The sequence below is a fragment of the Acinonyx jubatus genome, chromosome A1, assembly GCF_027475565.1.
Source record: "Acinonyx jubatus isolate Ajub_Pintada_27869175 chromosome A1, VMU_Ajub_asm_v1.0, whole genome shotgun sequence".
Classification (NCBI taxonomy): Eukaryota; Metazoa; Chordata; class Mammalia; order Carnivora; family Felidae; genus Acinonyx; species Acinonyx jubatus.
The window spans coordinates 216,617,645-216,632,828 of record NC_069380.1 but is presented as its reverse complement, the minus strand read 5'-3'; the positions used below and the strand labels follow the sequence as shown (position 1 = coordinate 216,632,828).

The 15,184-nt window shown below is 34.2% G+C and overlaps 1 protein-coding gene across 2 annotated transcripts in view; it reads right to left on the bottom strand.

The window, feature by feature from the left end:
* LOC106986992 (cadherin-10) overlaps window positions 1-15,184 on the bottom strand; it is a 194,811-nt gene that overhangs the window by 52,891 nt on the left and 126,736 nt on the right. For both annotated transcript variants that reach the window (XM_027074738.2, XM_053201910.1), the window contains exons 3-5: window positions 9,417-9,711; window positions 7,829-7,948; window positions 7,239-7,406 (exon numbers count right to left, since the gene is read on the bottom strand). In XM_027074738.2, the coding sequence (XP_026930539.1) occupies window positions 7,239-7,406; window positions 7,829-7,948; window positions 9,417-9,711 (583 nt within the window). The remainder of the gene's footprint in view (window positions 1-7,238; window positions 7,407-7,828; window positions 7,949-9,416; window positions 9,712-15,184) is intronic.

Here is a 15,184-nt window from a genome sequence, read left to right as displayed (position 1 = left end):
TCTCTGTCTTTTGTTGTCTGTGATAGGATGTGTGGGAAAGCAGCTAAATGTGAATAAAGAGCTGTGGTCTTGAGCTGTGCCCTAGACTTGTCTCATTTGTGGTTTGGAGTTTTTGCCAGGGTCTCAGGTTTAGCTGCCTTCCTTCTTCTTGAGTTCTAGTGAACTACTGTCCCATTCAAAAACTAGATCCAAGTCCCCAGCACCAGCTGGCTGGCTGGGACCCTGACCATCTGCATAAGTGCTTTTGTAAATGCTTCTTCCCTAATCCTGAACCTACCTTCTAGATGTTTATTTTGTTTTGTTTTATTTTTGTTTTTAATGGATTTGAGAGTCTTATGATATAACATTCTCTGCTATATCAAGGCAAAGATACTGGGTTCTGCAGATCAGATATTCCTTAATCATTTACTCTGGTCAGGATGAAAATCAGTTATTGTAACATTTTCCCAGAGATTTTTTTTTAAAGTCATTGGACATAAATCTTATTGTCCCATTTGATTTTTCCAAATCCCACAGAGACCAAGTTGCAGTAATTTAATATTTTTAATAGACCTTTTCCATGGAGTCTATTTTGTTTTTCTTATTTTAGGGAAAGAAAAAAGGATGTGGAATGAAAAAGACTAAAGTATTCAAGCAGGATACCAGGAGCTTAGATTTCAGGTGAGGAAGTGTTATATGTTCTGGGTTAGCACAATGAAACAGCACCATACAAAGACCACTGAACATCTGACTGGTTGGAGAGCAGAAAAACAGGCTCTGGAGTCCTCATTCATGAAAGTATTCATTCGTTTGTATGAGGTACGCACATTCATTTTGTTCTGGCCACTGAAGTTACAGGTCTCTCCAGGCTTAAGGCACTTCTATTTAATCTTTGGTTGGCCACAAAAGAACAGCAGCGCAACATCAGAGACAGGAAAGGAATAAGATCAGAAACATTAGATACACTCATGAAGAAGGAAAAGGGAAGAGGAGGAAATCGAGTTTTATCAAGAACTTATTATATATTGCAGTTACTATTGAAGACATTTTACATATGTGACTGTATTTATTTATTTATTTTTATCATTTTTTAAATTATTTACTTTTATTTTAGAGACAGAGATTGAGAGCATGAGCAGGGGAGAGGAGTAGAGGGAGGGGAAGAGAGAGAAGCATGCTCCATGCTCAGCACAGAGCCCGACATGGGGCTCGATCCCATGACCCTGGGATCATGACCTTGGCCTAAATCAAGAGTCAGATGCTCAACTGACTGAGCCACCTGTGGGCCCCTGACCTTATTTATTAACTGTTAACCCTCTAAGTATTGTATATGTAGGACCTATGATTAGGGAAGCTAAATTGTCTAATTGTATGCATTTTCAGTTCCTAAAATTACTCAGGTCTCCTTAGAAAAGCCTCCCCTACTCATCCTTCCTAAAATAGCACCCCTGCCATTATCTAGCCCCTTACCTGCTTTATGTTCTTCACAACACTTACCACACAACCAGACATCACATTATGTTCCTGTAGCTATCACTTTATTGTCTGCATCTTCAACTAGGAGCTCAGGTCCTTTGTTGGCCATTGTGGCCTAATTCCCACTTTGTGCCTCATAGGAAACTTTAAGAAATTACCTACTAAACCACATTTAATTCAAGATTTCTTTCTAACTACTGTATTGTTTGTCTATTTTATTTTCTTATTCATCTTACTTCTTAAAGTAGAGGCATTATTTCTTCAGTCTTCTTCCTGTTCTTCTTTTATTCCTCAACTTAATATCCTCCAGCTTCTTACAAAATAATTTCAATGAAAACCAATTGGGAAAGATCATCTGCAATTACTCCCATTATGTAAATTCCAATAGCTGCTATCCAGTGCTGATTTAATTGGACTTTTTGGAAGTAATTGTCACTTTTGTCCTTTCCATTGTTATTCTGTTTTGTTTTGGCATTATCAAGTTACAAAAACATATAAAAATAGAAGCTACAGAAAAGCAAACATTAAAAGCATCTATTATTTCAGGGGTGCCTGGGTGGCTCAGTCGGTTAATCGTCCAACTTTGGCTCAGGTCATGATCTCACAGTTGGTGAGTTCGAGCCCCACGCTGGACTCTGTGCTGACAGCTCAAAGCCTGGAGCCTGCTTTGGATTCTGTGTCTCCCTCTCTCTCTCTGCCCCTACCCCACTCACACTCTGTCTCTCTCTCCCTCTCTCTCTCTCTCTCAAAAATAAATAAACATCAAAAATATATATTTAAAAAAAAAGCATCTATCATTTTTATCACCAAAGAATCTTCATCACCACTTTAAAGCATGTCCTTTATCATTTGTTTTTCCTGCACAGAATATGCCCTTTCATAAATTAGATTTTGCTAATTCCCAACTTTGTGTACTCTTCATATTTTTCTATCTTTATGACATACATTAGTTTTAAGAAAAGACTTAGATCAAGAGATAAATTCCCCCAAAAAGCTTCCACGGTAAATGATGTACTCATACCTTCACCCCTCCCCCCAATTTGGATAAGTGCTACTATTCTGTATGCCCATTGCATTCTGTGCATAGTTCCTTCATTACACATGATTTCCTATTGATATATTCTCTCTATTGCTAGACAATATATGACTCATAATCAAGAATCAAGACATTAATGTTCATACGCTTAGGTACAAACATAGTACCTGTCAGTGAAAGGTAAGCAATAGATTTTTTCCCTTATTATTTTAAAAATTATGTCACTTGATATAACGCAGGATTGTGAAAATATTCAATAGAGTATCTTTTTGAGACTGAAAAATACAAGTTAGTATCTAGAGCAAAAGAGCAGAAAATACTTTTAGAACTCAGTTTTCAGGTGCCCCCTAACCTTCTAATCCATTGTCTCTCTTTTACCATCACACTAAGCTGGGCACCCATATTATATTAATGTTCACCTACCTGTATACTTCTAAAAGCACAGGACCGTGATGATAACTTAGGTCAGGAACACAGTTACATGTTTGTTAGTACCAATAAAAATTTGCTATTGTCAATGCTCCTGGGAGTGTAGAGCTTTTTAATCTAATCTCCCACCAACCTATTCCTGTTTGGTATGATCTAGCTACACCATCTTTGGTTCTTGACATAATCACTCAATTTCCAATCTCAGGGTCTCACACATGGTGTTAACTCTGCTTGGTGGATTTTCACATCTCTTTATATGGCTAAGTTTATTTCATCTTGCCATGTTTGGATAAAATATCCCCTCCTGAATGAGATCTTCCCCTACTCTTCCCTTTGGCACACACATGTTCCTCTTTTTATCCATGACTGAGTCAACGCCTTGCATATATATATTTTTACTTATGTCTGATAAGTTATGACCTCACCTACTGTAATGAAAGGTCATAGGGATAAAAACCAGGACCCTTTGTTGACAACATTCATATATCTAATTTCTAAAATAGTGTTTGGTACACGCATTTTTTTTAATGTTTATTTACTTTGAGGGAGACAGCACATGAGCATGTGCATGCACAAGTGGGGCAGGGGCAGAGAGAGAAGGCGAGAGAGAGAATCCCAAGAAGGCTCTGAGGTGGGGGCTCCATCTCACAACTGTGAGATCACGACCTGCGCCAAAATCAAAAGTTGGCCGCTTAACCAACTGAGCCACCCAGGCGCCACACGGTGTGTTTTCAATAAATATTGTCAGATAAATAAATTTATTATTTCACTTGAACAGATCCTCATATAACACATCAAAGTTTCCTAACTGCAGCACTGTTGGCACTTGGGGCCAAATTATTCTCTGTCATATGAATTGTAAGGATGTTCAGATCATTCCTATCTTCTACCCAATAGATGCTGGTAGAAGCCACCAGCTGAGACAAGCAAAAATGTCTCAAAACATTGCCAAATGTTCTCTGGGGTGGCAAAATTGTCCCTAATGGGGAATGACTGTTATAGATCCACACAATAAAATAAGCTAAACAATGAAGCAGGACATCTGAGTTTTCATCTTTCACTGTCCCTTCCAAATGACTGAGAGTTTTATCTTTCACAGATGGACCATATTGGGAAATACGGAATTTGGATCAGCCCATCTGCATGCAAGTTTAAGTTCTGAGGCCACTTTTATAATATTGACTAATAATAGTAATAGAGCAGCACTTGAACAAATCAACATTACTGAACACATAAATACGCTAGTGCCAGCCACTGGGTCAAGTGTTTCATAGGTGTTGAATTATTTAGTCTTACACTCTACCATGGAGTATGCACTGCTATCCAAGTTTATTCGTTGTCACTGAAAAACAGAAGGGTTGGTTTAACTGACCAACATGAAAAAGCTACTAAGTGAGGAAGACAGCACTGGGACTCATGCAGAATCACTCCATGCAGTGATCGAGTGGAAATGTGGTTAGTCTGAATTGAGACTTGATGCAACTGGAAAATACATTATCTAAGTGGGTATTCCAAAGAATTATGGTAACAAAGAATATAAAATACTTGAATTAAGTTTTATATTGACATATCTAAAGGACACTATTAGGCTAAAGAAAATATATGGTTAAAATATATTCTCCTGTTTCTTTTAACTTTTTTAGATGGCTGATAAAAATTATGATTACGTACGTGGCGCACAATTTTGGTTTGCATTATATTTCAATTAGGCAGCATTGGCTTGTTGTCTTTATCATTGCCACTCTGAATCTCCTTTACTTTTTCCATGCATTGAGTATAATAATACTAACAAGGGATCTACATAGGTTAGTTCTGAGTTCTCAATGCTATGCAACATATGAAAGACTTCATAAACTGTGGAACTGTCTCCAAATCTTAGCTATTTAATGAAATGATATTGGAAATTAAAAACTAGTTTTCTGGATATTAGATGACTGAGGTTATCAAGTGGTATTCTAATTGCCATGACTGAATGTTCCCAATAGTAAGATACGGTTGCAAATATTCATTGCAGAAAATATAATTGAGAAAATAAAAATCCACAAATTATGTTTCTAGCTATAGTTAAAAAATAATGAGGCAAGATACAAGGTGCTCTACAATTCCTCTAAATGTGTTGTGCTATACATCTGGATTTTGACATGGATTTCAACCCTACTTTGCATTACTTGGAGTTTCGTCTTAACATCTAGAACTTTTGTTTTCTCATTTGTAAAATGGGGATCATAATATTGACCTAAATGAGTTATTGTGATCAAATAACAGTAGGCCAATCAATAACTTGGTACAGTGTCCAAAAAACATGTTATTCAGAAAATGTGTTATGTTGCTGCTTCTTTTTATTATCAATATTTCATCATCATCATCATCATCATCACTACTATTATAATTATATCAGGGCTTGTGTAATGTATCTGTCAGATGCCAATCATAAATTCTGACTCAACAAAAGCAAAGGAAAAAATTATCAAATGAATTAATAAAGGTATCATAGTAGATGAAAAAATAATAAAATCAATTTTCATTGGACATTATTATCTTTCAAATATCTGATTTTTGTGCTTAATTAGAATCTATTAATTTCCTTTATTGGATTATCAGTTTTAAATGAACTGCATTTTTGACATGTGTATATATGTTCCTGAGCATTTAAAATATAATTATCCTCTTAGTGGTCATTTATTTTTGACTTCAAAAATACTTTTTTAAAGGAATATTTTTGCCTCTTGTGGATAATGTGATTAATTAGTTATGGTTTATTCTACTGGATTTGCATGTTAATTCTCCTGGTAACAAGTTCAGGTTAAGAGGTGGTCAGAAATATATACAAAATGTGAAATTTGAATTTTAATGCCACTAAGCATGTCTTCAGATTTGTTTGAGAAGAAATAATAGGGATTATTATTTTCCTTTCTCCTGCTGATGCTACAGGTAATTGCAGCTGTAGTCTGACTGTTTGAAAAGAGCATAAAGAAATACCCTTTTCTCTGTTTGGAGCCAAACACCACAATGGCAGACCTAATGGGGACATTCCTTAATATTTAGCAAAAGAACCATCATGAATAATAAACAAGTGATTACTGTGCTCAAAAAATATTCTATGTGAATGTTACAATTTTTCTACACACAAGATTTTAGACAAATCAATTCAAATCATACACTATTTTTACTCATCAAAGATAAAAATAACATGGAAAAGAGGTAAATTTCTTTGAAACAGTCAAAATAATGCAACAAATTCTTAGACCATGATTCCTTCTGCATTATAGTCTTTAGTGTAAAAATATAAATATCACAAAAAACTACATTTTAATAATTTCTCCCAAAAGTATGTAAGCCAAAAATCAAACTAGAATTGGGAGATCAACTTAGAAGTGAACACACAAAAAATGCTAAAAAATAATGACAAAGATACTACAACCTGCATTTTATGCCACATTTCTAACAACATAAAATTCCATCTTAAAGTACAGATTTTTCCAATGAGCAGGAAATTGTCTGATACTTGGGGGTGCCCATTCAGATCTAACATCACCCACTCTAATTGCATGTCTATACAAATTTGTATAAAAAAGGGATTCTTGTGTATAACACATGAATAAATACATGTGTTATATGGTCAGAAGCTAACGGTTCTTAACCTATTCTTGATCTATTTTGAGAACTTGAAGAGTTCATTTTATAACAAAAATAGATCCAAATACATGACATTATCACTAAATAGATTTAGTGTTTTATAACTAAATAGGTCAGGGATACAAAATGTTTTAGAATGATTACCATTCCAAACACAGAGAGAGTAACTGTAAGTGTGACACAGCGATATAAATGTAAGTCTGAATAGTTTGCTATGTTCTGGCTATGTAGCCCGTTCTGACTAAGTCCTCATAATATGACGAATTAGATATTTTATTGAAAAATGTTACCCTCAAGTTAAGATCCTTCTTATTAAATTCTAGGTGGAAGTAAACACATTCATTGTAGAAGTATGACTTTGTTTTCCAATAAAACATCATTTCTTTTTGCGAACTGAAAGAAATAGTTCTTGGATTGTAGTCATGGATGCAGAGCATATTTATGGACAGGTTTTGTGATCATCCATAGATCCCTATATCTAAATGAAATATATCCGAAATATATTTCTTTTACATTTCAGTAACAGTGAATGCATCAGCATACGGACCTTTTTTTTCCTTCACTTTTGTAGCACATTTTCAATGTTTTTAAAATTAAATGATTGACAACTACCTTTTCCATATCTTTTCTCTTGTTAGTCTAAAGCTTTTGCCATGTGGAAAGACCATTAAAGGCAGCTTACTCTGGGGGAAGCGAGGTGGGTTGTCATTTACATCTGTCAGTGTGATGTTCACCGTTGTGGTCCCTGATAAGCCTCCCATCTGGCCGCCCATATCTTTGGCCTGGATTACCACTTGGTACTGCTCCCTGTTTTCTCTGTTCATGTTTGGTAAAGCAGTCCTGATGATACCTGGAAGAAAAAAAAAACTTTTGTTATCCTCATTAAAGTTTCAAATATTAGTTGATTAAGAACACCTATTATACATCTAGGGTTTTTTGAAAGACAGAATATATTTTTGCTATTAATTTTTATTGTCCAGAAATCATGAAAGTGATTCAGTGGAAATATTTTACAATTTGTGCGGATTTTCTGTTACCTAAAGAATACCATATTGACTATATAGTGACCTAAACCCATATGCAAAAAACGTAAAGCCAGGTCTCTTTCCGTTAGCTCACTCAGTCATTTCACTTAAATTCTCAAGTCTTTAAGTGTGATATCATCCCTCTTCTGTAAGCAGTAATGTTAATGTTTGTCTTATTGTTCCCACCTTTTTTCTACTTGAAAAGATCATAATGACTTAAAGTAACAACTGATTCACGATTCCTGACCTGTTTCAGGCTCCACAGAGAAATATGGCTGCCCTTGAAGAATGCTGTAAATAACTCTGGCGCTGTTCCCATAGGAAGGATCATCCGCATCTGTAGCTGTGACTTGCACCACGGAAGTACCTGAAGTATCCAAATTCAGCTTAGTTCTGCACAGCACCAGAAGGAGGAGCAAAAGCACTGGTTTTCATGGAAGACTTGAATGATTTTTGGCTTTAATAATGACCTCTTAAAGAAACATTTCTATATAATTGACATGAAAATCATACATATAGTGTTATTACAGGAAAACTCTGAATTCAGTTACATATTTAATTAGCCAACAGGTATATTTTTATGCACCTGTAGATAATGCTACAATGTATCAGACTATAATAAATGCAGTTACTTTACATATGATGAGGTTTGATATTAAAATTCATTTTCACATAATAGATTTGTTTCATGTAAAGGGCATATCTGATCACAAAGGAGTAAGTGTGCTCCTCTTTCCTCCTCTCCACTAATTGACTATAAAAATAATTAACATCTGCTCTAGAATACAATTTTATGAATAGATTAAATTCTAAATTTAGAAACAATCCAAGAGGATCCCAAGTTCCATGAACTATTAAAAGCTATTTAATAAAGTTCAAGATATAAAAAAAGAGCTTTATCATAAAGCAATTGCCAAAGTCCTCGGGATTTAGTGAAGTAAATATTAAATAATAATCCCAGAACAATGCTTTTGAGAAATGCAGAGTTGAAAATGTGCCATTGTAACTTAAAAGAAAAGAATCAGAATTATTGCATTGGTTTATATGACTTCTCCCATGCTTGAGGAATAAATTTATTCTACCAAATCTAAATATCTATCTCCAAAAAAATGTTACCTTTGTTTCCTGATGTTTGCAATCTTAACTTTCTTTGCTTACAAATAACAACTTCTGTTTATTTCCATTGAAAAAGAAAGTTCCATTATCTTGAGTGTTATACTTGTAGCTTTTTCATGCCTTCCATCTTATAGATTCTACAGCCTAAATCTATATTTGTATATCAGTATGTGATTGTGGATTTCCACTAGTTTGTTTGAATAAGAGATTTATATCAGCAGGATTATGCTTATAAGAAAAATATGTTTTAAAATAATATGAATTAAATAATCTAATCATTTCCACCTTTTGTATCATTTAGATAAACCAGACAAAGTCTTTAGGCAAATTATAACTAGAGAATGTATATGAAGACTATGTTACATCTATACTTATCTAAATGTGCTTACAATATATTTGGGGTCAGAATTTTACCTAGCTGTTACACAAATCCATGTGACAAAGATATTATATTTTCATAATTTTCTACTAAATTTTAATGATATTTTCATTGGTTTTTAAAGGAAATATCTACTTATTTGCAAAGATTTACAAATCCATGGCATGTAAAAAATGATTCTTCTTTTGTTTCTAACTCATTTCCGACATGAGGAAGTTAAATAAGTACTGTTAGGAGGGACTCAAAAATGTCAATTAACTGATCATAGCATTTTAAAAATTTCTGGTAATTATTTTGTATACTTTTTACATACCATGATAACTCCTATAAATGAACTTACCTACAACAGACATTTCCGGAACACTCGCTGTATAAATTTCTTCTGGGAACGTTGGCTCATTGTCATTGATATCATGGATTTTGATCACAAACTCAGATTCTGGTTCTACTGGTCTCAAAGTTCTTCTGTTAATAGCTTGTGCACGCAGAGTATAAAAGGCTTTTTCTTCCCTATCAATTCTTCTTGTGGCATGAATGTCACCTGTTTTTTCATCAATAATAAAAAGAGTACCTGCTCCATCTCCAGATAAAATATATTTGAGTGATCCGTCTCCTTTATCTTGGTCTGAATGAAGCTAAGGGAAATAAAAAAGAGCATATCCATGATAATGCCTAAAAGTACATAATGCTGAAAGAATTCAAACAGTCTCTCATGTCCCATCACCGAATAATGGGGTCAGTTATCTTAGTTCTTGAAATGTGACTTGAATAAGTATGAACACACTCACCTGTATATCTTAAACAGCAAGGCTAGCCTTTCACATACCAGTGTGATTTTTACTTTAAATGGGAAAAAGTAATAAAAATAAACCAAACACAGTTACCCCCTTCACTTTGCTTTGCAAATAACCATTTTCATAGGCAATTAAATCCTGACAAAGCTATGTCATTGGTCTTGATATGCTTCTGTAAACATTTCTTCTCTCATTTCTTTCTTGAGAGGAAAATTCTCTTATTCTCCTATTATTTAGGAAATTCTTATAAACTTGCTATTAGTTATTGCATTTCCATTGGAGAATTAGTGATAGCTTAACTGTAAGAAAGGCAAAGGTGTATGAGGTATAGCTCCTATGTTAGAAGCACTATGCATTATTTTTTGGTTCATACAAAAAGGGAGAGAGAGAGACTGCCCACAGATATTTTGGAAACTCAGAAAAAGAGTACAAATAGATATTTATGTATTCTAATATTATAAACCAAGTTAATAAATTCTACAATCATATATGTCTTATATAGTCTCCTACCTTGCCAAATGTATCTTCCTAGAAACCTCAAACAAGTTTTGTGCAGGAACAAGACAATGCTAAGCAAGTCTGTTTCTTTGCCTATGCCCACAACATTAATCATCCAGAATCCACTCACGTCAAAGAGCTTTGCAGGCATTCATGTGGGCATCTCAGCCCAGTGCACAACCCATCCCAGTGTAAATGCTACCTAGGATTCCAGGTTTTCGTGGGGAAATTCCATCTATATTGTATTTTAACATATACTCCCTAGGACTGCCCCCAGAGGTTAGGGATGCATATAACAGTTGGTAAGTCTGGTCTTTGGGTGACTGACATGGAGGAGAGAGCTTCCCTGGACCTAGAAGCAAGCTCAGGGATGTTTGGGCAGGAAATAATGGGTCCCAAGTACCTTGAGTATTACCTGGGAATAGATGTGCAGGCTCTAGAGGTGAATATCCCCTGCTCTCCATGGAATTCTTACCCTGCATCCTGGGCTAACATGTAGGAGGGACCAAGCATGGCTTTGTACAACACAAGGATTATAAGTTTTTCTTTAATTGAACCACCCAACCAATAAGCAGTTTCTATGCTGGGCTCACAGTTGGATTATTTGCAATAAGATATTATGTTTACAATTTTTATTTTGTTCTTTTAGCAGATAAGAAATATGAAAACAATGTGCAGATTTTCTAAACTTCTAGAAGGCATTTATTATAGTTTAGGAATCATCACAAACATTGTTTTAAGTATTCATATAAAATGTAGTCGTAAGATAGAATAGACACACTGATGTGCAGCCTAAAAATTAAAAACTGGAGACAATATCTTTCAATTACGCAAAAATTAGAGTTAGACGTTTATCTAAATAATGTTTGATATTTTGCTTGAGATTATTTACATCAACAGACATTTTCATCTAATTTCATGTAGAAATATTAAACTGATTATTTTCTATTTAAAGCAGGCTTATTTATTTATATTATTTGAAAGGCTTTTTTTTTTCTTTTTCGGAGCTTATGTCAATGACTTGGCTGTGACAACATTTTTACATGAACATAAAACTGTTAGGTTAAGTATATGTTTTAAAACACACACATACAGATAATATATTGTATTACTGGTATTATCGGGTCTACAAAAGCAGTCTGCTCTTGAGGCGCACATGTGCCTGGTCAGTTCAGTGTGCAGCTCTTGATTTCAGCTCAGGTCATAATCTCCTGAGGTCGTGCCCATGTGTGGCTCTACGTTGACAGCATGGAGCCTGCTTGGGATTTTCTCTCTCCCTCTCTCTCTGCCCCTCACCCACTCTCAGGTGCTTGTTCTCTAAATAAATTAAATAAATAAATAAATAAATAAAGGCAGTCTTCCCTTTAGTTAATGGTTTTTAGTAATTAGCCTTTAGCCATCAAATTTGGATCAAAGTCATTTTTTCTGATTCCTGGACAAATAACTCATTATTATAGATATATCGGGAAAGAAACCCAAATGGATATGTACTTTAAGGAAAGAGAGAAGCCGGATGACAAATATTTTTTTACTGCATTTTTAGCTATTCACAAACAATAAGGTAAGGTTGAAAAACTCAAAAAAATGTCTGCTTTTAACTAAAAAGCCCTCAGAAGTAACATATGACTGCGTTGTCCAGGGAACCACTCTCAATAAGTTGCAAGACTGATGCTTTTTAGTAATTGAAAACACACATAGCTTCCACGAAACTTTCCAATGACATGAATGTGCAACAGTGGCAACTTTCCACACAGCACACAAGCATTGCATAGTTCTTATTCTGCCTAGGAATCGAAAGAATTCAAGAAAAGATTATGATATTATCAATCATTTGTTCAGATAACTTTGTGATTTGTAGTAAACAGTTGTGATTTTTACTGCCTATCCATTCAACAATTTTGATTGAGGAATATGTGTTTACTCTCATAGGAATCAAGTACTTCTAAAAGTAAATCAATGATTCCATTCTATTGCTATGGAAAATCCAAATGCTGTGTGTAAGAGAAATTCACAGGCCCACTGCTGTGTGAGGATTTCCTACAGCATCTAACACCTAAACTACCAAATAAAGAATGACTAGAGGTATAAACTTGGATTTTTTTTTTGCATTTTACAAAGTGTACAGAACACTAGATGAATATAGAATGTAGATTCAGAGTGGGAAAGGATATACAGCAAGATGGGAATCATTAACACCAGTTCTGCCATTCTAATCAGTTAGACATGCAAAAGAAAATGCTAGAATGGGGATCTCTTAATTATTCTGAAGTTCAGTTTTAGAATATGAATCACAGCAGGATTTTTACCTTAACTTATACTACAGAAAGAGAACATCAATCCTGGAATTGGATCACATACTGTGGGAGTTTCCATTGGATTAGGAAATCTAACATGGTAGAATGAGATCAAAGAGATGAGGGTTAGAAGCTGGACAGTGATTTGGAGAATCAAAATGAAAAGGATTTCTAATTTTCTCATATTTAACAGAAAAAAATCAGACCTATGCATTTATAAGTTTTGGTCTTAAGAAGCCAGGTTTACAATGCATTTTTTCTTAAACCATTAGAGAGATTGCATTAAAAAAAAGTATCTTTTCTTCAAAAATGTTTTAAGTTTATTCATTTTTCAGGGACAGAGTGCAAGCAGGGGAGGGACAAAGAGAGAGACACAGAATCCAAAGCAGGCTCCAGGTTCTGAGCTATCGGCACAGAGCCTGACGCAGGGCTTGAACCCACGAACTGTGAGATCACGACCTGAGCCAAAGTCGGTGCTAAGCCAACTGAGCCACCCAGGCTCTGCAAAGTATCTTCTTTTTTAAGGAATGTTGACATTAGAATAAAGGGCCAAAATGATCATATTTGGGGGCTTAAAATTGGCCTATGTTTACCAAAATATTATTTAACCAAACATATTTGGCAACTGGGCCAGTAAAGAAACTACAACAAATATTTACTATAAGGCAGAGAGATACATTTCTAGACCTCCTGAAACCTGAGTGATTGAAACGCTGGTTTGAAACCCTTGAGAGACAAGAGTTAACTTACAGCAGGTATGCTGTTGTTACTGATTCCTTAGCAGTTACAGAACAAGACCAGTGGACAAAATTCTTTAATTATATCATCCTGTTTAAGTGCCCTCTCTTCTCTTAAATTTTCCTTTTTATTCTAATTACTTCTTTTGTATATTTTCCCCACCCTTTCCCTGGCATAATGTCTCTGTGTCTTATTTCTTGTGTGGGATAAAATTCTATTTCAGACTACAACTCATTTACTAAATAAAAATCAGACCAGGATTAGTTAGTCCTGACAATGATAGCTTTCTCATTACTCTTCCCTTTTTTATTTGGATGTTAGGTATCAATACTTGGATCAATTAAATATTTAATTGAACAAAATTAGTGGTTTTTGTTACTGAGAAATAGGATTACGGATCATGTGCCAAGTAACTTACAGCATCCACTTTGAAATAACTTTTGTATTGATTTGACCTTGTGTTATTTTATTATGTGAAACATTAAGTTTTCTTTAAACATAGAAAGAATGTCAGATTATTGTGGCTTTAGTTCCTCTGTAACACCTGTTCTCCTGTGTGAAACATTTGTGCCACAAATCTTTAAGAAGAATTTTATGTTAATGCTGACCTTTTCTTTCCTTGAGGAAAGCCTATTAAAAATTCACAACCTGCTGTGTTCCTTGTAAATTCACAAGCAGATAAAGGACGTGGCACGATACATGACAATTAATGAAACTAGAACAACTGCTACTGTGTTGCACATTTAAAAGTCATTCTCCTATTATTTAACTTTTCTGTTTAGATGTGGTGAATTATATAACCCATTTGCTTGTATCGAGTAGCTTAGTAATTAAAACTAAGCAATCCATTGATTTTAAAGAAAAATTTAAACAAAAATTATTTACTGAAAGCCTGTTCATTTTAACTGTGGCAGGTTTCTGATAATTTTTTAATATTTCATGTAAAGCATCATCTTAAGATATTTGTCTAAAACAGTCTGTAAGCTAAAAGGGGCCCTGTAGCTTATCTAGTTTAAGGTCATCTATTTTTTTTTAAGAGGAAGAAACTGAGATATGATCAGTTATTTTCTTTATGACACAGAAGTTAAATTAAGATTACACTTTTGGTTAGGTGCTATGTTCACGGAATCTTTATCTCTTACTATGTTCATTTTTATTTTTCAGTTCCTCACATTAAATAAAGAAATAAAAAAATAATCAAAGTGTCTATAAAGTTCAGAGAATTTAAGTAATTTATTACCAAAAGAATAACTGATAAAAGGTTTTTACCTATAGTTTTCACCCTTGTCTGGAGGAAAATGAAGAGTAAGTTTTAAAAAGTAAAAAACCATATCTGTCAACACCGCCAGGAAAGCCATGATTCCTGCCAGATAAGGGAAATGTATATTGTTATGTGAGATTCTTTCTCATTCCAAATATTGATACCTTTTTGGATACTGGTAATTGTTGGTATTTGATTCTATTTCAAAAACTGAAAAAACATAGTAGAGAAAATTTGAATTTTCTTTGTAAAATTATATTAGAATTATATTTATATCAGTTAGACTAGTTCTTTGAAGGATACATTTTGATGAATTTATAGGACTGTAACGTTTGTTATATGAGTTTAACAATTTTTCGTGTGTGTGTGCATTAACTTAAAAGTATCAGAAGTTATTGAATATATTTTCTAATGAATAGTGATAATTTTATGCCTGTTAGTCCTTCAAACACCTAATATATTCTATATTTGTTTTTAAAAAATACAGGATGTGGCAAATTCGTTGTGCTATTCTGGTAGTAAC